This window comes from Rhinolophus sinicus, chromosome 1, assembly GCF_057876585.1.
Source record: "Rhinolophus sinicus isolate RSI-liver-muscle chromosome 1, RSI-T2T, whole genome shotgun sequence".
In the NCBI taxonomy this organism is placed as follows: Eukaryota; Metazoa; Chordata; class Mammalia; order Chiroptera; family Rhinolophidae; genus Rhinolophus; species Rhinolophus sinicus.
Window position 1 is genome coordinate 186,355,586 of NC_142501.1, and position 27,924 is coordinate 186,383,509.

At 37.8% G+C, this 27,924-nt stretch overlaps 1 protein-coding gene and 1 pseudogene across 1 annotated transcript in view; both read right to left on the reverse strand.

Moving 5' to 3' along the window:
• Window positions 1–19,604, reverse strand: part of CFI (complement factor I) — a 46,975-nt gene extending 27,371 nt beyond the window's left edge. Inside the window, exons 1-3 of the mRNA XM_019741902.3 lie at window positions 19,449–19,604; window positions 19,126–19,260; window positions 8,978–9,028 (exon numbers count right to left, since the gene is read on the reverse strand). Coding sequence (XP_019597461.2) covers window positions 8,978–9,028; window positions 19,126–19,200 — 126 coding nt within the window. The 5' untranslated portion in view covers window positions 19,201–19,260; window positions 19,449–19,604. The remainder of the gene's footprint in view (window positions 1–8,977; window positions 9,029–19,125; window positions 19,261–19,448) is intronic.
• LOC109452737 (heterogeneous nuclear ribonucleoproteins C1/C2 pseudogene) lies at window positions 6,273–7,789 on the reverse strand (annotated as a pseudogene).
• Window positions 19,605–27,924: the final 8,320 nt, after the last annotated feature.

Here is a 27,924-nt window from a genome sequence, read left to right on the forward strand (position 1 = left end):
CGTGGGAACATTGCCAGGAACAGCTGATGTCTGGCTGAGTTCTGAGGGCCCTGAGGGTGGTGGGTAGGCACTCCAGACAGGACTGTGGTGAGAAAGAGAACGGCAGGCTTGAGCCTGGAGAATAGAGTGAGACCTGGTGGGGATAAGGGAGCAGGACCAGAGGGAGCCGCTGAGGGACTGTGAGCAGGGAAGCAATTTTGCATTTGAGGAAGATCTTTCTGGAGACTGGATCAGACAGGAAGGAGGCCAAGTAGATCTGTAGGGATCCAGAGAAATACGATGTGGGCTGGGAACAGGCCAATTGGGTCAAAAGTCTGTTGTGGAAAGGCAGCGCTCTCTGTGTATTCTACGGGGTTTCCTCGAAAACAAGACCTAGCCGGACCATCAGCTCTAATGCATCTTTGGAGCAAAAATTAATGTAAGACCTGGTCTTACTATAAGACTGGGCATATAATATAATATAATATAATATAATATAATATAATATAATATAATATAATATAATATAATATAATATAATACTGGGTCTTATATTAATTTTTGCTTCAAAAGATGCATTAGAGCTGATGGTCTGGCTGGGTCTTATTTTCGGGGAAACACAGTAGTGACCCCCTCTGGAGGATAGGCATTCTGTCCTCTAGTCTCCCCAACACCCAGCAATGAGAACCCACCTGTCTTCTTAGTGCCCTCCAGCTGCAGTAACAGCTGGGGCAGAAACAAACTGAACAATCTTTAAGTGCTATTATGAAGACAAATAAAAACCAGTCAGTTAAAGCCATGCAAAAATTTGCAAAAGTGGTGAAAGTCATTCTATCCAATGTACTTTTCAATAAATTTTATTAAATAGGCATAGAAGCAAGAAAATTGGACAAATTGGTCATTCACTACAATGGCTTTTGACACACTGATCTAGAATGAAATCTACCAGTTACATACCTTTCATGGTTTCATGTACCACTTACTAAATTTGAAATTTTGTAATTACTTATCTTCTGTATTTTCTACTGACAAGACTGTAAGTACCCTGACAGCAGAGACTATCACCCTTTTATCTATCACCCTTATATTGAAAGAGCGATATTTCAGTTGGGTGCAAGGATAAAACAACTTGATTCTTCCCTTCCTTTATCCCCTTAAATCCTTTCTGAGATCTCATTTTCCCATGATCTTTGGATAGAAACTTGGGCAAGTGTCATAGCTTTTCAATCCCTCTTAGATTGGGGCAAAAACAAAAAAAAATTAAAGGACTTTTAGTCCCAGAAACAGTCATATAACAATTACAATGTCCTGCCCTGTATAATCATTGAAACTCAAATCTTCATTTTAGTTGAAAGCTTCTCCTTCCCTCCCAGCTCAGACTTGCTTCAGGGACATGGTGGCCCTGGTATTCATGAATGAATGGTGAAAAAAACAAAAAACAAAAAAAACAACAAAAAGAACCCCAGCAAAGACAGAACATGTAGGAAAATTTACATTTAAGGAGCTGAAGATACAGAACAAGCAAAAGAGACTTCGCTTCCCTTGCTTAGTGTGTATTATGCTGCAGAAAGCTTCAGAATATGAAGACTGAAAAAAGGCCACTGAATTTGATGAGCAAAGTTCATCAGGATCCTTTGAAGAAGTAGTTTTAGCTGAGTGTTAGAGGCAGAAAGCAGACATTGGTGAGTTGAGGCCAGAATGGAAGGGAAGAAATGGAAACAGAGTATAGGTTAACCCTTTTCATTGGTCTTGCGCTTAGACATGGAAGACTCAACACAGGCTTGGAGAAAAAAGCAATCTCTGGTTTCGCTGCAAGCACCAATAAAATGAGAGTAAAATAATTTTTTAAAAAAGACATAACCCATGAGGCCAAAGAGAGTGGGGAGAGGACTCGAGACTCCAGATGTTATCAAAATGTTGGAAGCTGGAAAGCAGAATGGCTGGTGGTAGGAATTTATCAGACCAGAAGGAACTGAAACCCAAGCATAATGCGGGAAGGCCATAAGAGTAAGGCAAATTCACCCCACAGAACTCCCAGAAAAGCTTAGGAATTGGGACACCTATCACCTCTGAAGAAGATGGAGTGGCTAAGCAACAAGGGATTGGTTAAAAGAAATGGTTGTATGAACATGTTATTAAGGAATCTGATGTAAATAGTAAAAGAAACAGCAAAGATTTGAAAATGGTTGTCACTGGACAGAGAGAACCAGGGGTGAGGAGGGATGTGATCGGGGTGTTTTATGTTATAAGCAAGGATAATTGGTTGATGATCTTATCTGACTGGTCAGTATTCATGCCCAACCAATTGTTAATCATTTTCAATATCATTATGGTTTTAAGCCTTATGGTATTATTTGCCTTTGTAACCTATATACATGACTTAATTTGATAAAAAAATAATTAAATGAAAAACAATGTTATGTTTTCATTGAGAAAATGAAAGAGAAAGGATTAAGTGTTAGGCTTTGAAGGAGAAAAAAGGGTTGGGATTGTGGCATAAAGGATCACAGAGTAAAGAGAGATTTTTGTTGTTAGGATAGAAGAGATGTCATCATGATTATAGGCAAAAGTCAGGAATCTAGAAGAATGGGAAAGATTGAAACTTTAAGAGACAGGGAGCGAAACTGTTGAAACAAGGTTGAGGAGGTGATAGGAAAAGATGTAATCAAAGCATTGTGGAGAAGATTGCTTTAGAAATTAATCAGTTTCCTATTCCTACAATTTCTTATTGTAAATTGGAATAATTTTATGATAATATTATCATTTTAAACTTCAAGTCGATGGTAATAACTAACACCAACACGGTGGCTGCTGATAATAATCAAAAGAGAGATAGAAATTATTGGGGGACACTTGCTGTGGCCAGTAAAATGAAGGTTTATTTTTACACTGTGTGAAATATGATGACAATAGGCTTTAACGCGAGAGGGACTGGGCACGTCACACGTGTCTATGGGTCCTCAGTGTCTAGATCAGTGAGCTGATGAGCTTTGAGGCTGTTATTAAAAGGGTTTGCAAATGCGTTTGTATACCAGTCTTTGCCTGAAGACAGAAATAAACTATGCTTCATGCACTTATGTACATGCATCTTTCCACTGTATGGAGAAGCTATTAAGATTAATGAGAAGCAAAATTATTTAAGTCGTCACTGATTTAACTTTGTCAATTTCTTCCCTTCCACAATAACATAAACTAAAATAATAACCACTATTATGTGTGTAGTTGATGGTATAAGGTGGGGTGGTAGATCTAAGTATTTTTTAATGCTTATCTTTGCTGTAAATAGGAGTACTATTTATGAAAATCTTATTTTACTCTGCTTCCAGGCAAATGAGAACATTTCCTTCTTGAGGTTGGACATAGTAGTAACTTGCCATGGTGTAGGGTAGATGTTGAGGAAAATTTGCCTTCATTGGTTGATGTGAACTTTTGTCTATTACCTTTTGTCTGTTCCTGTATGTGAGGTAATTTCTGTGCTATGATCAGGGATTGAGTAAATTCCCCCTTTGGTCTCATTCTCCCGAGCAAGGGAGATATGAGATGATGTTTGTTGTCCTGTCTGTGCTGTAAGGTGACGGTGAGCTTAGGGTTAAAGAAATTCTTGATCAGGGGTTGAGAGAATTCCCTCTTTGTTCTGTCTGTTTCACCCACATCAGCAGACGAAGTGAAGAAGTAGCTAAGTTATATCAGGATGATGTGACAGGCACGTTGCCAGGCTTTGGAAGACCTTGGGCTGATGGTCCCAAGCGAGAACAGTAGATGTTGCTTATCTGGATGAATTGGCCCTTCAGCCAGATGGGCAGCATTCATATCAGTAACTGCCGGACCCTCCCCGAACTGGCCATTCCCAGAGGGGGAGGCAGGAATACAAAAACTTGGCTCTGGGGTGCATCTAAAAAGATATATAAAACAGACCTCAGGGGGATTGATTGATTGATTGCTGTATCAGGAGATTGCTATTCAGAAGATTTGCTGTTTCAGGACTGTTTTTCAGGATGGATTGTTTCAGAGTAAGAGATCAGAACTTGCCTCGATGGACAGTAGAGACTTCTTTTGTTGGTGAATTGTCATCATTTTAATATCTTTGGGAACTTGTATGCAGCTTGCAGTTTGCAGTATCAGAAGGCTTCCTAACTTCCAACAACAACAACAACAACAACCACCGCAGCAGCAGTCTTGGGAACTAGCAAACAGTGGTGTGAGAGACACCTGAGTTTCTCTCAGTTACTGACCTGGCAAGGTTTTGATTTATGACTTTTCCAATGCTGTTCCCCACCCTGGTTGGGTGAGCTTCTGGCATCCACTGAAACATATGTTGCAGAGATACCATAGAATCAAAGCAGCCTAGGATGCTGGGCCAACACATGGAGGACAGTTTCCCTCGAGAGTCGCCCAGTCTCATAGTGGACTTTGCATGAGCAAAAATTAACTTTTGTTGTATCTTTGAGAGTTTGGGATTGGTTTTATTGCTGCATCACCTAGCCAATACTGACTGATATAGACTAGATATCTAGATGTAGTTTTCGTAATCCAAAGCCTTGAGAACAACTTGGCTAGGGAGCATGAGACCAAAATCATTCTGTGTGTGAGCTGATTGAGGCATACTATAGACATTTTTTTCCATTTTTCTTGAGCCTGGAATTAGACGCTGAAAAAGGAGACTACCAATACGTGAATCGGATAGTCCCAATTATGGCTCTAGACCATCTGCATCAAAATCACCTGAGGTGCATCATCTTATAAATGCAGATTCTTGGACCCAAATAACAAACCTCTGCATTAGAATCTCTGAGAGAAGAACTTGGATTCTACTTTAAACAAGCTCCGTAAGGATTCTTATTCTCCTCATAGACTAAAAACCATTCTTGTTGGCCAATAATTTTCAAAGTGGGTTACATATACTCTGGGAGTGTAAAGGTAACTCAGTGGGTAAAATAATATAAATTATATTAATTTATATGTTTTATTGAAAATGTAAAAAGAAAGTAATCTTTACTAATATTTAAACATGGGTTGGCACTTGTGCCTGCGCTCACAGCATATTCATTCAATATTTATTGACAGCCTACTATGTGTAAGGCACTGTTCTATCTCCTGGGGATACAACTGTGAATAGCAGAAAGTCATAGAGCTTACATTTCTAATAGGAGAAGATAGAAAAAAATGAATAAAAAAATAAATACATACTATGACATAAGGTGACAAACACTATGCAGGGTGAGAGAGACAGAGATTGTGGAGAGAGGGGGAAGGATTGCTATTTTGTATAGGGCTGTCAGGGAAGAAAGACTTTGGGAAGAAGTTTACTTTGGAGCAGTAACCTGAAGGGGAGTGAGCAGGCCGTGCAGATATCTAGAGGTGAAGTGTCATGGTCAGAGGAAACAGCCCGGGAAAAAGCTGGCTGCAGACGCTTATGTGTGGTAAGCTTTTGGTCTGAGGGACTGGTGTGGCTGGAGGGGAGTGAGTGGCTGGAGGGAATAGGAGATGAGGTTTGAGTATTGGAGGGGCAGGCGATCGATCATGGCGGACTTCTTAGACGATTGTAAAACCTTTGGCTTCTCTGAATGAAATATAAAGCGCTTGGAGGGTGTGAACCCTCCAACATTTAGAATTTGGGCAGATGTTGAAGAATTAGTAAAGCAGATGAGAAGATGTGGCCAGTGAAGTACAAGACAAAAAACCAGAAACAGTGGCATGGGCAAAGAAAAGGAAGGAGCGATCAGCAGCTGTGTCTAATGCTTCTCCAGTAAGATGATGACCTTGACAAATGTAATTTTGGTGGAATGGTGGGAACTCAAGCCTGGCTGGGTTCAAGAGAGAATGGAAAAAGAGAAATTGAGCATAGGAAATTTTTGAGAGTTTAGATGTAAAGGGGCACAGAGAAATGGGGTGATAATTAGAGGGGGTTATGGGGTCAAGAGAGGGTTTTGTTTTAGAATAAAGGATCATATGCATGTGCCTGGTCAAGGAACATTATGGATTATATGATCTAGTTTTAGCTAATGTAACCTTCACAAGTGGACAAGTGGTTTAGGGATTTGTATAGTGAAATTAATGCTGGATGGGAAATAATGCCAAAATGCAATGCCAATGAATAAGAAAATGACAGTCTACACTTCTAACCCCAATAGAAGCTGTTCATCAGCCACATCATGGGCTTAAAAACAATGAAATACTGATCAGATATGAGAGGAAGCCAGCCCTGTGCCCCAATCAGTAGTATTAAAAAGACTATTTGACTATCCATTTTTCCCCCCCTGGTTTAATAAGGACGTGTTTATTTTGAGAAAAAAGGTCCCAAACATCAGGCTGTTCACAAAAGTAACCCACAGTATCAACTTTAGAAAACAAATCTTAAGACTACTACACTAATTATTTTCCTAGAGGATGCATTTGACATGCCAACTCTCCTTCACAAAAATACATTGTTACATTTGTGTTGAACAGCCCCACACAGCACAGCTCATGTGGGGTATAACACACATGCCTCTAACACAAAGCTGCTCTCAGGTGCTACTCAACTAATGAGAATGCCTTTGCAGGTAGGGAAGCAACTAACTACTGAACTCATGTATGAATGGAAAGAACTGTACTCCCTGCGTAGCAACAGATTATTTTGGAGACAGTTGATAAAAACCATACATCCTTTTTATTGTTAAGTCATAAAGAGGTATCAAAATTAAAAGCAAAAATTACACGGTAAGACTTAACATAACTACTGGGAGCGCCAAAGGAAGTGAGAATGGGACTAGGCGCAGGGCAGTATGAATGAATGAACGTGGGAAGGGCAAGGATGGGGTAACAGTGAGCATGTGCTGAAGATACTAGGGGAGAGGATCTGGTGAAAATTTTGATCTTAGACAAGCACCTAGGTAAAGAAATAATGGAACAAGATTTCTAAACCCCACTGTGTGCTTAAGAGTCACCCTCGCCATTGGCACTGTCTGTCATCCTCGCCGTCCTCAGCCTCTTTTTCATCATCCTTGATCAACTCCAGCGGGTCATCCCCCCGATCTTCATTATCATCATCATCCAGTAGGTCCCCCTCCTCAGCAGAGTCACTTGCACCCCCCTCAGACTCCATCTTCACATCAGTCTCATCTTTCTTCAGGGAGCTGCTGCTCTGCTCCTCTTCTGACTTGTCATTCTTCATCTCTACTCCTTGTTTGCTCTGTTCCTTTTCAATTTTTTCCGGGCTTTCCAGTAGAGAATCCACTTTTTGTTTTACGTGGGTCAATTCCTTCTTAATGGTCTGAAGGTCATCTCCTTTCAACTTTCCAGACTTGGAAGAAGATCCTCGCTGTCCACTCTTAGCATTGAAGCCACTTTTGCCCCTCCGTGAGGTGTTTCCTGAGACACGCTGGCGTTTGGGGGGCACTGCAGCCCGAGCAATAGGAGGAGGAGGAGGACACGTGCTGGGTAACTGTACATCCTGTCCTAATAATCCCGTTGAAAGTCAGAGTCCAAGTCAAAAGAGGAGACATATATCTCCGCTGCAGGTCGTTTCACACCTACTTTTCCTCGGTTCACTTTTGGCTCTGCAGCCAGATTAATATCTAAAACCTGACCAGCAATCATTCTGCCATCCTCTCCTGCCACAGCAGCCCGGGCATTTCTCTCATTAACATACTGAACAAAGGCAAAGCCCTTATGAACAGAGCAACCCACCATTTTGCCATATTTTGAGAAGATTGCCTCCACCTCAGGTTTCTTGACCACAAGAGTATTGAGATTTCCAATGACTACATGGGAGTTCATGGAGCGAGGATCTGTCTTGTTGGTAACGTTGCTGGCCATCGTCTTTGATGATAAGGTTCCTCAGAAAGCCAAAAAAATGTAGCTGAAGATCAAAAAACTCTCACTCAACCAAAGTTCCACTAACTTATATATTTCAAGTGATTTGTAACCCGAAGGGGGAAGGGAGAAGAGATTCGATTCTGAATCTTCTACTCCCGGGTTGTACGTGAAGAAGCTGCCTGCTCTGCGAGGTCAGCAACGCGGTCGCAACCACTCAACCTTCGTCTCTTCACAAGAAATCAACTCTCCATTTTTGTTTGCTTGTCTTCTTCCTCTGTTGCTTTCAGTTTTGTATCCCACATATCAGTGAATTCACACGGTTCTCGACTTTTTCTGTCTGACTTATTTCACTTAGCATAATAATCTCAAGATCTATCCATGTTGTCGCAAATGGTACTATTTCATCTTTTCTTATGGCAGAATAGTATTCCATTGTGTGTATATACTACATCTTCTTTATCCATTCATCTATCATAGACAATAGTTTACTGGTTACCAGAGGGTAAGGGGGAGGGGAGAGGTAGATGAGGGTAAAGGGGATCAAATATATGGTGATGGAAGGAGAACCGACTCTGGGTGGTGAACACACAATGTGTATATAAATGATGTATTACAGAACTGAACATTTGAAACCTATGTAACTTTACTAACCATTGTCACCCCAATAAACTTTAATTTGAAAAAAAGACTTTGAAATACAGATTTACGCCTAATATCATTAATGATGAACCTCTCCATATGTGTTTAACTGTGTATGTTGCACTTTGCGAGGTATCTTCTAGCTAATATGCCATTAGAACCAAATGAAAATTTTCAAAAATAATGAAGTGTGTTTAGTGACATTATTCCATTAAAGATTAATGGTGAAAATTATTTAAATATTATTTGTGTTTAAAATTACTTATTTATTTTTAAATGCATATATTCACGTACACTGGGAGTACATGTTCAAAAATTTTTTGTAATTACTACTACGGCCTATTCATCTATAAAACGTGATTTAACTTCTTTAGCTGAGTCTGCTTTTTTGTGTATATGGCGTTTTTTCCTCCCTTCCTCGGTATTTGTAATGATGTAGCAATTATTTTGAGGTGAACTTTATCTTTCTATTCTAGGCAAGACTAGATACCATTTTAGACAGATAGTTGGTCATTAGTAAACAAAAAAGAAACAATCTCCTATTCAACCCAGTATGTTTTACCTCTGGTTTCTTCAACTGCCTGTGTTTTTTTTGTCCTCCACCTTTGTTCACCTGTAAACAAAGAAAAAAGAATGATCAACTATGACCAAAGCTAGGAAAAGTCTACCACTTTCCCCTTCCACTGCTTTTTGTAAAAAGGTAGAAATTCTCCTTATACTGCAAACTAACTGTGTGATCTTAGGTGAGCGACTTTGCCTTTCTGATTCTGTTTCCTCTTCTATAAAATGTGGAAAGCAAAAATAATATCCCCACAGAGCTCTTGTGAGGATCAAATGAAATGAAAAATACACTGGAAACCACAAATAAACATTTAAGATCCTACACAAATATCAATATGATGATGATTGTAGTAGATTGCATATGGCCACAATTCTTCTACCCTCCCTTCATCCCAGTCCTAAACTGTGCCTCAGGGTAGGGTGTATTTTTCTACCTCTAGAGTCTAGGCCTGGCTATGTGACTTACTTTGGTCAATAGGAAGTCAGAAGATGAGACACAAGAGATGCTTGGAAAGTACTTGTGCAACTGGGTGTGTCTTTGTGCCTCTGCCATACCTCTGAGAAGAGCATGGCCTGCCTAGCAAAGAAGAACCATTCCAGCTGAGCCCAGCTTTGATCAGGTGATCCCGAGCTAACCTGAAGACTACTATGGTACTAATTAAGTTCTATGTCACTGAGATTTTTGTGGTGATTATATTATTATAGCATTAACCAACTGGTATAATCATGATTTCCCTGGAAAACTTTGAGAAAAGAAAAAGGAAAAGTTTCAAAAATAATAAACAATATAAAATTCTGTCTTTCTTTCAGAAGTTAATAAAAACTCATATCCTGAAAGTTAACAACCACATGAGAAGCCTTTCCACCGAAAGAGTTTTAGACCCTCTATGTCCTTAGTTCCTTCTCATCATGGTCTTTCCTAGCAATCTTTTTTGGTCCAATTTTCCCCTCTCCTTTGATCTGCCCATCTTGTATCATACCTGCTTCTGATATAAGGCCATGCCCCCAACACTGCGAAAACCAGCTCCTTAACCAGAAGCCATTCTATTCAGATAAAAATAATAGAGAATCTTTCTCTACTAATACCTAGTAATGAATTGTACCAATTCATATAAAAACTGATAAAGCTTAGTGTTATTTTTGTTGTTGTTTATTTTTATTTTAAAAATAAATATCTCATTTTTCCTAGGACCACTGTGTTATTGTTGGAAATGGTGGAGAAATGTTTGTATGGTGTGTGCAGGTAGGATGGGCTCTTGTACCCTTTTTAAAAACTGGAAATATTGTTTTAGGGTCGATTCCATTATTTTTGCCTCAGAGATGAAAAAAAAATCATTGGCCCAGTTTCTTGGTCTTGTTTTTGTTTTAATGAATGTAAGATGGCTGAAATTTTGTTGTTGTTCTCAGTTTTTATTGATTTAAAAAAAATAAAAAACAGAACTGTTATAAACAGGTTCAAAAGGATGCCTGTAAAAATTACATATCCTCATTCCCTTATCCATTCAACCCATCCAGGCTCTACCTCAGAGCCAACTAGTTAATAGTTCTTTGTAAGTCTTTCCATCATTGTATATGTGAACCCTTATTTTACCCTCTGCCCCCCAACACCAGTGCAATTTGCAGCCAGTAGCCCTGTAACTAGCCCCTGTAAGGCCATTTATATTGTTTCCAATGTTTTGTTATTATAAACAGTGTTCAAATTAACCTCTTTATATAACACGAATCATTTCCCACATATGCTAAATATATGTCAGTCCTTACATAGGAGTGAAATTGCTGAATCAAAGGAATGAATAGTTTTAATTTTGAAAGACATTGCCTAATTTCTCTCTATCAAGGTTGTTTTAATTTGCATTCTGATCATCAATGTATGACAGTGCCTGTTTTCCATACTCTTGACCATTGAACATATACCTTATTAAACTTTTTTATCTTTGCAAATTCAATATATAATAGTGTTATCAGAGTATAGTTTTATTTGCATTTTTTTCCCCCAGTGAGTGAGGTTGAACATTTTTCAATATGCTTAAACTTAAGAGAGATTTTTATTTCTTTCTATTCATAGTAACCTTATTTTTTGCTGATGTATACTGGATATATATATATATATATATATATATATATATATATACATATTAGAAACTAAAAAAGCACTTTGCATGGAATATGAGTTGCAAAAATGCTGTCTATTGACTAATGGCAAGCCTACTATATTTGTCACATAGAGCAGATACTTTTTAAACACTCCCTTATACAACAAAATTATTTTCAGTAAAAATCTAGAAAGAAGTGAATAATAAGTTACGCAGAAAAAATGTACACAGTAAACATTTTCTTTTATTGGAACTCCTAAACAGCACTCCCCCCTCATCTACAGTTTCGCCTTCCATGGTTTCAGTTACCCACAGTCAACTGAGGTCCCAAAATATTAAATGGAAAATTCCAGAAATGAACAATTCATAAGTTTTAAATTGCATGCTGTTCTGAGTAGTGCGATAAAATCTTGTGCTGTCCCACTCAGTCTTGCTTAAGATGTGGATCAACCTTTGTCCAGCATATCCACACTGTATATGCTACCTGCCCATTAGTCACTCAACTGTCAATGGTATTGGGCTTCAAGTAATGCTTTTTTACTTAATAATGGGCCAAAGCCATTCACATAATTTTTATTATAGTATAATGTTGTAATTGTTCTATTTTATTATTAGCTATTGTTGGTAATCACTTACTGTGCCTAATTTATAAATTAAACTCTATCATAGGTATGTATGCATAGAAAAAAAAACATAGTATATATAGGGTTCAGTACAATCTGCCATTTCATACATCCACTGGGGTTCTTTTTTTTTTTTTTTTTTTTTAAAGATTTTATTGGGGAAGGAGAACAGGACTTTATTGGGGAACAATGGTCAAATTGTTATCCTTTCAATCTTAGTTGTGGAGGGTTCTGTTCAGCTTCAAGTTGTTGTTCTTTCAGTCTTAGTTGTGGAGGGCGCAGCTCAGCTCCAGGTCCAGTTGCCATTGCTAGTTGCAGGGGGCACAGCCCACCATCCCTTGCGGGAGTCGAACCGGCAACCTTGTGGTTGAGAGGACAGGCTCCAACCAACTGAGCCATCTGGGAGCTCAGCGGCAGCTCAGCTCAAGGTGCCGTGTTCAATTTTAGTTGCAGGGGGCGCTGCCCACCATCCCTGCGGGAGTCGAGGAATTGAACTGGCAACCTTGTGGTTGAGAGCCCGTGCTCCAACCAACAACTGAGCCATCCGGGAGGCAGCTCAGCTCAAGGTGCCGTGTTCAATTTTAGTTGCAGGGGGCAGAGCCCACCATCCCTTGCGGGACTCGAGGAATTGAACTGGCAACCTTGTGGTTGAGAGCCCACTGGCCCATGTGGGAATTGAACCGGCAGCCTTCGGAGTTAGGAGCACGGAGCTCTAATCACCTGAGCCACCGGGCCGACCCCTCCACTGGGGTTCTTGGAGCATGTCTTCCACAGATAAGGGGAGACTACTGTATATATATATATATATATATGTGTATATATATATACACATATATATATATTTATATGTATAAATATATATATATGTATATATATACATACATATATATACATACATATATATACATAAATATATATATGTATATATATATACATATATATATATTTACATACATATATACACATATATATATATATATAATCATGCCTGCTAACAAATAAAACTGTAAAAAGTAAAATACATAGTGCAGTACAAATAAGGATAAAATAAATAAATAAATATTTTTAAATTACATTAATGTACTTAATAAAAAAGGAAAAAATTATACCCATGTGTAGCTCTGTTGCAGTAATGAATAATAATATTACAGTTTAACAACAATCAAATACATTAATAAAAAAGAAACTTCATTTTAAAGATATTATTCAAATTTGGTATAATACTTCCTGTGTGAACTACTGTTTGCATTTAACAAACAAAAATAGTACACCTTTCAGTCTGCCATTTTACTATTTTATATTTTCAAAACAAAAATTCCAAATGACAGAACTGAAAAACTTGATTTTTGTTTTTTCATCCTTACAATTCATTGTGACAACATTGTTTATTTTGAGTCTATTTAAATTCAGGAAAATGTAATAACACAGAGTTTGAAGACAGGAACTACCTGATGTGAGTTTAAATAATTCCAATACATAATGTATATGAGGCTGCCTACATCAGGGCTGACCTGGAAGTTGACTAAATTAACTTATGTTTATGATACAATGTCTGTTAAAGAATACATTTTTAAAAAGTGCCTGTTGCAAGTTTACATTTGTATTTTTAAAAATCAACTACAGCAACCTCAGCAATTGTTAACTGTATATCTCAGGGGATGGCCACTAATCAAATGTGTGTATTTAAATTAAAATCAAATTAAATGGGAATTCCGTTTTCAGTCCAGATAGAGTAAGAGGGTCCAGATTTATCCTTCAGCCTAATGTAATCAAGAATGGGTGAAATATAGAAAAGAATGATTATCAAGACACTGGATGTTAGGCGACAAAGGATAGTGATCCCTGGGAACTGAGAAACAAATGAAGTGAGCCCTACAATTGTTCCATTTGATTGCCTTGGGGGAGTTTCCAAACAAAGAGGGAGAACTTGGCATTCTAGAGTTAAGGAGACAGGACTGAGAGTCTGGGTTGACCAAAGCAACTATAGGTCACAGACTAAAGTACTGGGAAAAAGTGAGTGGCATAGAGAGAGAACTTTAGAGCTCTGTAAAAGATCCCCTTTGAGAATTCAGCTGGGTATTTACCAGCACCTGGGTATGAAGAAACTACCAGGGACTGGGGAAAGAACCACCCAAAAGAATTCTACCAAATAGGGCCCATGCTCAAACAGGGCCATGAATAGTGCTTGTTCTCACCACTCAGACTGGAATTTCATGATTCATGGGGCATAGGCTGGAGTACACAGAAGGATCTTGCCTCAGTAGTGTGGAATAATTAATTAGCCCTAGACTGAGCTCTCTGGTCTTACCTAAGAATACTTAAATGCAAGACCTGAAAGGATCAAACTGTTTTGAAGTAACTTAATTGCATCTCACAATAAAGCTCAAGAATATTTATAGGAATACAAAAATACCCAGCATCTAACAGGTTAAATTCAAAATATCTGTCATCTAATAAAAAGTACTAAGCATGCAAAGGTACAGGAAAATATGACCCATAATGAGAAGAAAAAGCAATTGAAATTTACTGAGAATTCTAATACAGATGTTAGAATTAACAGGCTAGGATATTAAAGTATTTATTATAACTGTATTCCACATATTCAAAAGATTAAGTAGAGAGATATAAAATATATAAGAGCCACTTGAACTTCTAGGGATAAAAATTACAGTATTTGGAAGTAAATAAATAAAAAATATACTGTATGGAGCTAATAGGACAGTGCAGAAGAAAAAATGAGCAAACCTAAAGATTTGTCAATAGAAACTATCCAGAATGAAATATGGAAGTAACAGAATAAAAACAAAACAAAGAGTATGAGTGAACTGTGGGTCAAGTTCAAGTGGCATAGTATGTGTGTAATGAAGTCCCAAAGGAGAGGAGAGTGAGAAGGAAACAAAAATCATATTTGAAGAAATAATGGGTGAAAAATTTCCGAATTTGATGAAAGCTATAAATCCACAGATCCAAGAAAATGAATGAGTCCCAAGCAGAAAAAAACATGAAGGAAATTCCACCAAGGTATGTCATATTCAAATTACTCAAATACCAGTGATAAAGAGAAAATCTTTAAAACAGTCAAAGAAAAAAGACATTACGTGCAAAGGAACAAAGGTAAGGGTGACAGCAGAGGTCTCATCAATAATGCAAGTGAGATGACAGTGGAACAACATTTTAAAAATACTGGCAGTGGGGGATCACTGTCAACCTATAGTTCTATACCCAGAAACATATTCAAAAAAATTGAGGCAAAATAATTTTTTTAGACATACAAAAGCTGAGAGAATTAATTGCGAGCATATTTGCACTAAAATTAATGTTACAAAAAAGTCCTAAAACAAAAGAAAAATTATCCTAGATGGAAATCTGGATGTACACAAAGGAATAAAGAATACTGTAGATCTCTAGGTATTTTTGGTGGGGGTGGGAGGTAGCCCTTATCTCTGCTTTGTACCCTTTCTTGTGGTACCTCTCTCTGACTTTGATACCAGAGTAATATTATTGGCTTCATATAATGAGTTAGGAAGTATTCCTCCCTTTTGTTTTTTGGACGAGTTTGAGAAGGATTGGTGTTAATTCTTTAAATGTTTGGTGGAATTCACCAGTGAAGACATGTGGTTCTGTACATTTCTTTGATGATGTATTTCTTATTACTGATTTAATCTCTTATTAAATATCTGTTTAGGTTTCCTATTTCTTCTTCAGTTAGTTTTGGTAATTTGTATGTTTCTAGGAATTTGTCCATTCATCTAGGTTATGTAATTCGTTGGCATGTAATTGTTCATATTATTCTCTTATCATTCTTTTGATTTCTGTAAGGTCAGTAGTAATGTCTCCACTTTCTGATTTTTATTTATATGCACCTTCTCCTTTTTTGCCTTTGTCTAGTTAAGTTTGCCAGTATTGTTGGTCTTATCAAAGAACCAGTTTTTGGGTTAACTGATTCTATTATCTTGCCATTCTTTATTTTTCCGATTTCCAATCTAATCTTTATTATTTTTTACCTTCTCCTAGCTTTGGATTTAGTTTGATCTTTCTTCTTTTTCTAGTTCTTTGAAGTATAAAGGTAGGTTATTGATTTGAGATCTTTGTTATTTTTTTAATCGTAAGCATGTACTGGATTTATGGATTTCCCTCTGATGACTGATTTTGCCAAATCCCATATGCTTTGGTATGTTGTATTTTTGTTTTCATTCATTTCTAAGTATTTTCTAATTTCCCTTGTGATTTCCATGACTATTGGTTGTTTCAGAGTATGTTGTATAATTTCCACATATTTGTGAACTTTCCAGTTTTCTTTCTGTTACTAATTTCTAGCTTTATTCCATTGTCTTTAGAAAAACTACTTCATATAATTTCAATATTTAAAAAATTTATTGAGACATGTTTTGTGACCTATCTTATGGTATATCCTGGAGAATGTTCCATGTGAACTTGTGAAAAGTATGCATTCTGGTGTTGTTGGGTGGAGTGCTCTGTATATGTCTAGTTGTTAGATCAGGTTGGCTGATAGTGCTGCCACAGTCTTCTATTTTCTTACTGATCTTCTGTCTAGATTTTCTATTATGGAGAGTGGGGGATTAAAGTCTCCAACCATTATTGTAGTTGCTGTCTAAATTCCTGAGTATACACAGGGGCTTTGGAATGCCCCAATTTCTCATAGATACTCTCTCCCTAACTTTTCCTCCTAAACTTTGGCACTCTATTGTGTGCCTCAACTGTAATCTTTTGTCTCAGGGGCTATCGTTTGTTTGTTTGCTTTACAATGCTTTTGAGGAATGCCTGCTGCATTTCCACTCTGACTTTGGTAAAACAAAGACAAAGTCTGCTCTGCCCTCTCTAGAACTAGAGACTAGAATTCCACACTGGGAATACGGACTGCCAGTTTCAAGACTGCCCCTGAGCTGAGGACAAGTAAATATGCCACAAAGATTTCCTACCATTTTAAAGTTGCCTTTTCTTTCATTCAGAGTTCACTCGGGTGCTGTAGGCCTTTGAGTGATAATCGGAGTTCAGACTAAGTTAGTTCTGACAGTTTGCTTGATTTTTCTGTCTCTTTGTGGAGGGACAAATTGTTCGCATTTGCCCTCTGTGCCATTTTTCCTCACCTCACTCTGCATTGCAGGTTGCCTCCTGTACATATTCTCTTCCCAGCATCTTGTCACTCTACTGAAATTCACCCTAGTTCTTTCTCTCCAAAATACTATGCATATAAACCTAAGTTTGTAATAAACTTCAAGGGTAAAATAAAAACTTAACTTTCGGTGAGAGATTATGTCACAGCACCATACCATCACAGTAGACAACTATACTGACTGAAACATTTGGCTTCCCTGTTCTTTAATATCCCTTGGTTATTAATACAGCAGCCACTCCCTCAGTGCTCTGGAGTTTTCTTTCCTGAGTCCCCTTACCTATTTTTCCTGGGCAGGTTCAGTAAAACCAGAATTCTCACTTCATCATCAGAACAACTTAAATCTGTCCCACTGCCAGCCATCCCTGTCATTAACATAATCCATGTCCAAATCAGCACATTAAAATATTTTGATATAAAAAACGAGTGGGGCTGTTTATTCCCTAGAAAGAAATCTGCTCCCAACTTTCAAATTAAAAAAATTTCTCCCAGCTGTATCTATTTTATTTCATTTTGAAAATGTAGATACATTTTAAACTTCTCTGAACACATTTATGTTGTTTCTATGGTAACCTCCATTTAAAAATGGTTATTTCTCAGGTTCCATTTTCTTTTATAAACTAATATTTTAAGAAGTTCTGAAATTTTCACAAATGTGACATTAACTCCTCTCAAAATGCTGTTTGTTAAAGGAATGAAGACAACTTTATTGTTGGATGATTGTTCAGTAAAAGAAAGAGGCTCTTTTTCTTTCCATAAGTGAAAACTACTATTTCCAATTTTGTTTTTTATTCTGTTTTTGTTTCAGCAATTGAAAATGTGGCTGGAATGTCTTTTTTCCCCCAAAAAACAGTTTGTTCTTGTTGTAAAGTAACACACATTTATTTGGTATTTAAAAAAGAAAAATGAAGAATGAATAAAACAATTTCTGAATTCTGAAAATTCATAAATCTATAAAATAGAAAACAGAAATCATCAGTAATCACATCACCTAGAGATACCAACTGTTAACTATTTGATATATACCCTCCAAGAACTTTTACGTTGCCATTTATATAAGCAGTTTTATGTGTGAATTTGTGTGTGTGTGTACATACATACACACAAACACATACATGTGTGTATGTATTTTTTCTTTAGCAAAAATAAGATTTCAGTAAGGTCTTTTTTCACTAACTATAGAATGCATCATTTTAATGGGTGCATGATAGTTCATTTATGGATGCACAATAATTTAATCAATTTCTTATCAATGAGAATTTAGTTTATTTCCATTTGTTCTCTATTATAAACATTGCATATATTTTAGAAGTTACAAGAAACTTAAAGTACATAATTCTGAATTCTTAAGTAGTTTTCTTTAAATATTTGGTTCTACAAACTGGCATTAAGACAAAACAGTGTTTGGAATCCTGTTCGAAAATGCTTTGATCACAAAAGTAGGCAATCATCAACAAATATCTGAAATGTCTTAAACATTTGTAACCTTAATAGATGACATTCCAACCTGGCTACAATCTGTCATTTCAGATTTAACTCCCTGAGTTGCCCACAGGTCTCCATTCTGAGTAAATGGATTTATTCATCTGGAGAAGCCTAACTTGCTATCTTGCTGCCATAGCACTTGCTGCTTCTCCAGGCTGGAAAGGCAGGTCCTCACATCCTCTTTTTCTCCACTGACCAAATCTAATCCAGAATTATGGGTCTAGCTCAAATCCCATTTGGTCTGTAAACTCTACATGACTACCTAGCAGGAAGGGATTTTTTTCCTCTCATTAAAGTCCCGTGGCACATGATATTTGCACCACTTTTTGGCAATTAAGTATCTACTGTCTTCTGTCTTTTAATAGTTCCTTCTCTTGTGTTTTCAACTGTTATTTAAATCTTGCTTATTGTTTCCTCATTGGCATATTTATATCATCTTGCTACAACTGTATGAAAAGCTTACTGAAGGAAGAGATCAGTCTTGCCATTTGCTCAGCACTATACTTTGCACACAGAAGGAGCTTGGTAAATGTTTATTGATTTAATATGATTACTGCAAATTACAGATCTATATTACTGAAATCCTCCTTCAGTTTAATTTCTAGGCATAGACAAGGGCATACGAAAAAGCAATTTCTTAAAGCTCTTTTATCAAGATATTAACAAACACTGTGGTACTGACTGTCTACTGCCACTGTTGGTAACTGAACTATGTAATCTTTAAATCAAAATAGTATCTCAAGATTTAAAATATATTTTTATAATATTTGAAATATTTACTTAAAATAGTTTGCATAAATATTGAATTACTTACCCTGCAAAAACTTAAGTAGAAGCATGAAAGGAGCAGAATAACATGAGCGAGCTTCATGTTGGAGGCACTCAGCATCTGCGTCTCTACTGTGGACACTTCAGCCACGATTTTCTTTTGAAATTTAATGTTTAACCTCTGAAAAAATATTTAAAAAGAGCGAACCTAAGTACAAAAGAGCTTTGTACTTTTGCACTTGTAGAGAATTTGGCTTCAATCCAAAGAGTTTACCGTAACTGAAACCAAAGAAAGCCTTCCCAGTAAATGGCTGAGGGAGGCAACCAATAGGGACCGTGCTTCCCCCAGCGGAAACTGATTTTCCCCACCGTGGTACTGATAATGCCTCCATTCTGTTTTCCAGGGAAGACAGAAACTATACTGGAAGATAATTTTTTATGTTTTTGGTTAAATAAAATGATAACATTTTCCCTTATGGTTGAAGACGAGGCGGTGGCAAGAGGTACATCAGATTGAAGGCTATGCTGAATACATTAACGATCCTCAAGAAAACAGTTCCGTTGCCAAGCATTGGCTGTGCTGGGATCAAATTATATTCTCTGAGTGCAAGGAAACTTCCCAAAATAAATATTCTTGACCTAGCACCAACCATAGTGCAGGATTCATTTTTATTTATAAAATAAATTTGTGACAGCAAAAATGCTGTCACAGTTTGGGTTCTCCTGACGCAGATGTGAGACAGTTTTGGGTGCAAGATACTAATTAGGAGTCAAATCCTGTGAAAGGAAGGGAGAAGTTGGACTGCAGTGCAGTTGGCCAAAGCGCTGGCCAGCTCATGGGCAGCGCTGGAGTGAGTGTGGCCGGTCATAGTACCCCTGGGTCAGGCAGAAATGAGTGGACCACTAAACCCTGCCTTGCTCAGTCACCTGGTGGCGGTTGCCCAGGAATGACACATCCTTCGGTCAGGCAGTTTCCTGTAGCTAAGGCAGACCAGGAAGGAACGGATGATTCCTTTCTGTCAGAAGGAAGTGTCTACTGACCCCACTCTTCACAGCTGGGCAACAAAACCTCCCTTGAAGGGATGAATCTGGGAAATTCACCTCCCTGTTTTCCAGAGCCCACCATCTGCACCTTTTAGATCTACATATGCTGCAAGAGTGGCTAACTCAAAATTGCAGTGGGCCTGTTTTCCAGAGGGAAAATTTAGACGAGGGAGGTGATAGGAAAACTACAGCCCCTGCCCTCATCATCGATCTTGGGGCCGCAGTTGATATTCATCCTCTGCCTTCTTCCTATCCATACTAGATTCCTTTTACCCTGAGCTTCCACGTCTGCTAGCCTCAGGGGCTTGCTTACCTGATAGCATGACCTGTAACCTCTTCCAGGAGTAGTCCGAGCCCCTGGTTACCATTCTTTTCTAGTTGCTGTCACAAGAGGCACCCAACCAGATCATATGGTTCCATACCTAGTGTATGAGAGCAGCCCTGCCTCTTCTGAATGATCAGGGTCAGTTAGCCCTGTCAAGATGGCGACTCCTCATGTTCCCTGCTGGTCTCTAGACACCAGGAGCCCAAGGTGCAATAGGCAGAAGGCTTAGCTTACAATTCAGTGTGAGTCTTGCTGTGCCCCTTGGCAAAAGTATGCTTCCTGTGGGAAATAAGACCTCTGACCCTGCAGAATCCACAGTTGTGGGGACAGAAAGCAAAAAGCCCCCAATTAGTCATTGGGAGTGATGGTAAATGTGGTCATTCCTGATTCTATTCCTTGACTCCCAGACCTGTGTCTCCCCTCTCTTGGGGATACAATGCTACATGAAAGTCTTTGATTTGAGGCATATACTACTTCCTAGAGTGTAACACCCAGTCTTCACAGAGTATTGCCTTTACGTAGCACCTCAGCTCTGCCTGCAATGGGCGCTCCAATGCTCCACAAGGCTGCAGGTTCTGCGTGGTACAGTATGTGATGACCAGTGAATTGCAGGGTCATAGGCACACTCTCACATCTCCTTTGCTGTAAAGTGGCTCCCTTTGTCTGACAGGATGTTATATGGAATCCCTTGTTGGAAGATGAAATACTCTGTGATCCTTTGGAGCATGATCTTAGCTGAGGCCTTGCAGCCAGAAAAGGCACCTCCTAACCTAGGGTATATGTCTATGCCTGTAAGAACATACCACTGTCTCTTTTAAGATTGAAAGGACAGACTGTGTCCATTTATCACCAAATGGCTAGTTGGTATCTTTGGTGAATTATGCCATCTTGGAGCTCTGCACTGGTCTCTGTTGCTGGCAGATTGAACATTTATTGATGATAGTAGCTAAATAAACCTTAGGGGTCCATGCTGTTGGCCTCATGGGTAGCCTCCATCTCTGCTCCCTTGGCCACTTTGTTCTTGTGCCAAGTGGGCTCGCACTGGGGTGGTTGGTGACTGAGACTGGCTGATATCACCTGGCTGAGTCATTTTGTTGGTTATTTAGTGCCTTTTCTTTGGTGGATATTCTCTGGTAGGTGTGAACATGTGAAACAAAGACTTTTACACTTCATTCCCATTCCTATATGTACATCCACATGTTTCTACTCCAGACCTTCTTGATCTTAATCTTTGAATATTTTTCATTCTAGGACAAAAGATGGTCAATCACTATTGTCTGTGATTTCATGTATAGTCTAACGTTGAGCCATTCATTTTTGCACACAGATGGATGGCCAGGTGTACTGCTGAAGCTCTTCCCGTTGGGAGAACGTTCCCTTACCACGTCTTTCAAAACCACTCCTAAGTGTGGTTGTAATGAGCTGCTGTCTGTTTTTAGCTTGCATCAACATACTGAGCCAACCCATCTGTAAACCAAACACAAGCTTTTCTCTCCTCTTTCAGCTGGTCGTACCAGATTCCCCACAGAGCCGTAGGTGTGAGCTGAGAGACGGGCACGGGTGCAGCAGTTTGGATTCAGGGCAAGGAGGGGGAAATCTAGGCTCCCTGCTCATGCACTTTGCTTGTGCCCTTTGGTCCCGTTTGTGTTTGTTTCTGGATATAACACTTCCATCTTACAATACATTTTTACTGGGTGTGCTCAACCTTATGCTTCATGGGTCTGACAGGACCCAGCTTATAATGGGTATTTCTGGCCACCTGGTGACATAATGTCCATGTTCCGTTATTCCACAGTTACCAGGGTCCAGAGGTGAAAAAGTTATTTCTCTGCTGTGGATGGCATGGCCTTGCTCCAGAACCCTAGGGTCTGTACTGTAATTCTCCCATTGGATTTTCCTCAAATATTATGTAATGTTTTTTCCACCACTGACACCTCCAACACCACTAGGTCAACATCCAGCAGATCACTGAAGAACCCTTTCCTGCTCTGGCAGCCAGAGCAGTGTTCCTCTGTGTGAAATATTTCACCCCAAAGCAAATATTCCCCAGAGGAAATATTCTCAAAAAGGCTCACTAGGTTTTGTGCTTCCTTCTTTACGTAAGGAAATGCAAGATGAAATAATTCGTCTTTTACTTTAGAAAGTATGTCCTGTCAGGTTCCTGAGCACTGGTTTCCTAAAAATTTTACCAATGTACCAGGCCTTATCTCCTGCCCTCTGGAGCATATGTGTCTTAAGGCATTCAGGGTACTAGGCATTGGAGAAAGGGCTGGGGCAGCAAATGTATAAGTCAAATAGAGACATCTTGTGTAAGATAGCAAGAAAGCTATCAGAGGCCAGTGAGTGGAACTAAAAGACATAGGACCCAACTTGAAGGTATTCTCACAAACCATAGACGAAACAATTAAGCACTAAAAAGAACAATAAAAATAAAGGATTGAAATAACAATAAATATTTTTTAAATGATGGAAAGCTATTTCAGCTAATAATTGCTGAATAAATTATAAAATTAGCATATCAGCATTTTGTAGCCCCCTGTGAACCAGTGGATCTAAATGATGATCATCGATAGCTGCTAAAACCATCAGGTGAAAAGTTGGCAGGGAGCTTCCTAATAGATGGATCAGGCTGATACACTGATCTCACTGATCAATCTTAAGATCGACAAAAGCGAAACAACCGGACATCATGTGCCTCCTTATGTGATGTTATAGGAAGTATTTTTGCAAAAAAAAACAAAAATTGAACTTGAGCATAATCAGTTATCTAGCTATCACTACCAGTTAGCTACCAGTATACAGGAAATACAGAGGATAGAGAAACATGGTTTATGCCACCAAGAGGCAAGAGGATGGGGAATTCTACAAAAGACTCAGTTTCTTTAAGAAGTAAATGCTATGAAAACACACACACACACACACACACACACACACACACAAATAGGGAAACTGATAAAGAATAAAAGACAGTTAAGAGACATATCAAGCAAATGTAGTACATGGGCATAGTTTGGATCTTCACTTGATAAAACCAATTATTAAGACATTTTGAAATAACTTGGGAAAATTCTACATGGATTGTTATAAGCTCATACTAAGGAATTATTACATTTGTTAGGTGTGATAATGGTATTATGCTTATGTTTAAAAAGTCCTCTGCTGGTATTTATGGATGAAATGCTATCTGGAGCTTACTTCAAAAATACTGTAGCAAAAAATATGTAAAATAATAATAATAATAATAGAATAAATGAGTCAAAAGCTGCGAACAGCTGGTAATTGAAGCTGGATTATATAGAGGTATATAGAGGTTAATTATACTGCTCTCTCAACTTTTGGTTTGAAATTTTAATAAAAAATTTTTAAAAAGAAAGTCATGATTTCATATTACTGTTTCCAATCTAATGGCAACTTGGCTACATGCTTTTAAAATTTTGTTTCAATGTAAAGGCTTTCATCCTTTTCTCGTCATTTACAGTATCTCCTTACCAAGTATTTTAATTAGATTTCCTAGCTTCTCAGTAACGCAATTGGATGTATACTTTCATAGCTCTTGGATCCCCTCATTTGAATCATTTACACCCTTTCTCGGCCCCCGCCCCATCTCTTTTATAATCTCTTCGTTGATTATTTGTTGGCAAGCAAAACCTTAATGGATGGGCAGAAATTCAAAATACAGAGAAGAGTTAAGTGCAATGATTACTTACTGGGAATCAGTTTTGTTTGTGTTTTTACAGGCACTGTGTTAAGTACTCAGGATACCAAAACAAGTTAAGATGTAGTTTCCACTCTGCAGGAGCTTGTAGTGCAGTGCACATTTCTCAGTTGGGGTCTGCAGGTGTCATTAGGGGTTCTGTGAGAGGTTAATAGGGGTTCCAGAAGAGATTGGAAAACAGTTTTTTTGAGTTTCCTTCTCCATGCAATGTCAGTACTTGCAGTGACGAACAGTGACCAAGCAGCCCTGTCAGTTTTGCTAGAGGTCATTCAGCTAGATGCAGTGTTCTTCCACATGAATATGCTTATTGGTTGAGTCTGTTCTCAGTTTTTGATGTGAGACAGGAGAGGCTGTTGATAATCAGTGTGTGCTGAATTGTACCAAGGGACGGAGGATAGGTTGAGGGCATCAGCCTCTCCCCGTTGAACTCTATCTCCTATCTATCCTTCCCAGCCTCCCTCAGCAAACAAGCTTTCCTGATATGATACCAAATCACGGGGTAAATTTTAATCCTAAGGAAAGACTTTGTAAGCACTGTGCTGAGATGCCTCCCTGTTATTTTGTCATGTTGTAAATATTGCAAAACCTGGAACTTGTAGATTAAAAGTGAATTGTATTTTTAAATATTTCATTTTTCTTTTGTGATTTCCTTGTTTAGTTTGCTTGTTTTACTTTTAGCACCTGTTTTACAAACATGACTTATAGTCCAACGTAATTTTCGAAGACGAAGTGGGAAATGGAAGAGAATTCTAGGCCTAAGTAATCCTGATCAAGTTAGTAATGAAGAATCACAACTTAATAGCTCCAGCAAAATTGAAGAAACTTAACTACAAATGAGATTGAAAGAGCACATAATTTTAAATGGCCTTTGAAATCCCAGAATAAAAAAAATTGTTAAAAAAAAGGTCAGTTCTGTAAAAAGTTTCAAAAAGCAAGTTATTAAGTAGCAGAAGTTTTTGACTAAAAAAGTAAAACGCTCTACAGTTGGTAAGACCCTCAATTCTAGTATGTAAATTTATAGAGTAAAATGCTAGCATACTGTATAATGTAAGGAACTAAAAAGGTTTCACTCTCAAAGCTTGATAAATTGATGTAATTGATAACATGTCACATGATGCTGAAGATTTTATATAATAAACCAAAAAACGTTTTATCCACACTAATGGATCAACAGATTTCGATAATAAATGTCATATGGTAGCATTTGTGAGATATGTAAATTCTAATGAAATTCAAGAACATTTTTCTGCGATAATAAAATGCTGCCCCAAAGGCCAAGACACATCTACTGTTGTCTTCATATTGGAAACAAAAAGTATGTCTTGGAGGAAGTGTGTTGGCATCTGCGCTGATGGTACCTCATCCATGATTTGAGCATTGCTCGCTGAAAAGGTTCACTCTCACAAAAAAGAAAATCCTGATGTATTCACAACATACTGCTCTCCTCCCAGAAAAAGTGCTGGCGTCAGAAATTTTTGGAGCTGAAATGAAAAAAATTCTGAATGCTACAAAAATGGCTAAACTTATCAAAGGCCAGTTCACTCAAGAATATTTAAAAAACTATGTGGAAATCTGGACAAAGACCATATAAATGCAGAAAACCTTATGGCTTAGGAGATCATTTGTTCTAAGGCAAGCCAGCTGCCACGTCATGAAAATGCTTAAGCGCTCTGTGAATAGGCCCATTTGGCAAGGAACTGGGTCCTCATAGCAAGAGACAGCATTAGCTTGCGAGGTACATGAGTGAGCCACCTCATCTGCAGTTGGGCATTCAGTTGACTGCAACCACAGGCGACCCTAAATCAGAACCACCAAGATTCTGACCTACAGAGATTATGCAAGATAATGTTTATTGTTTTAAACCACTAAGTGTTGGGGTAATTTGTTACATAGTAAGATAAACTAATACAGATTTTCGTTCTTAACAGGATGTTTGACCTAAAAATTGAACTGTGGGAGTACTTTCAAGAAAATAGTAGGCTACATTTTGCCAAATGCTTTGAAGATCAAGAATGGTTACAGACTTGCCTACTTAGTAGACATTTTTCATCACATGAACTAGTTGAATAAGTATCTTGAAGGGGTTGGGGAAAATATTTTAATTTCAAGTGACAAGATTCTTGGTTTTAAATAGAAAGTGAATCTTTGGAAAAAGCACACGGTAGAAAGAAACCTTGATATATTTCCACTGCTGCTTATATTTCAAAGTGAGGAAGTCTCAAGTGTGAAGTTTAAACCAAACCACCTGGGGAAATTGCAGAACAACAGAGAACAGTATTTTCCCTCTCTTTCAACACAAGTGTATGACTGAACGAGGGCTCCTTTTTCTGAATCTTCTTTTCAGCCTGAGCACCTGACTTTTGAGAGAAGAGGAAGAACTTTGTTAGTTGGTTATAAACATAAGATGAAATTTACCGATCTGCCTTTGTACAAGTTCTGCATTTCTATGAAAGAGCATTCTGCCTCTCATAGGAAATAAACATTTTACTGTACTTTTCAACTTCTTGTGTCAGTAAGCCTTTTCTTGTCTAATGGGCACTAAGAAGAACAAAGAAATCATTGCATTTTGGTTTAAAATGAAATCTGTGTATGCCAATTTCAAGATCAACACAGAATTGAGAATATACACAGCAAAAAATAAGCAAAGATTTCATACTAAATAGGTAAATTTCATTATTTTAATTTCAAAAAATAACACTTTTATTTATATATAGGCCTATAAATAGATTAACACTCACTAAAATCAATTTGTAACCTTTACTAAATTAAAGGAAAAACTGAAGTTTCCTGTCTCAATTTGCATCAGAACTGACATCCTTTGTGAGGAGGAGTAAACTACAGAATTAAGCTAATAAGTTGAACAAAACTAAACATATTCACAGAGAAACATCATTCTCTACTTAAAAGAGCACTGAGATGCACAATAATGTGAACCAATAAACTATACACTTAAAAATGATTAATATGGTGACATTTATGTTACATGTATTTTACCAGTTAAAAGAGAGCACTGACAAGTATTGGGTCATTATGTCTACAACTTGCTGATCGTGTTAACATATATATGTTAATTTATATATATGTTAATATATGTGCGTTATGTATAGTATAACATTTGTATATAAAATGTAATTATATATATGTATGTTTATATATAAATTAGTTTATATATATATAATATATAAATTTTTATGCAGGGGTTTCTGAGACATGAACATTATTTTAAGGGCTCCTCCAGTGTAAAAAGATAGAAAAAGGCTGGTCTAGTTGATGGGAAATGGAGCTTTTCCAAGTAGGAAGTGTTCAGCTACGGAAGAGAAAGAGAAACAAGGCAATGGTGCTGGCCTGATGGGGCAGAGGGAAGGCATACAGCACAGGAAGGAAAGACAATTAATTATATAGAAGGCCCATTCAGTGCAGAGTTTACTTTAGATTTGTTTTTAAAGGAAATGGGGAGTTATTTGGGGTCTTGTGATGGCTATGGTACAAGAAAATGGTTTTAGTAAGGTATATCATCACAGGCAGTACAGATGGAAGAAAAGTTAAGCCTGGAATTATTTATTTTGAGGCAATAAAGATGCTCAGAATGTGAGAAGTTGTAGTTCACTGCTATTATTTCTCTACTTTTAATTCTTGTAGATTATATATTGGGTGACTTAGGGTAGGAATAACAGAAGAAAGTATAGTAGTGACAACAGGAGGCCTCTAATGACAGTAGAAAGCTACCTTAGAAGGAATTAATAGACATTGATAGCGCTGGA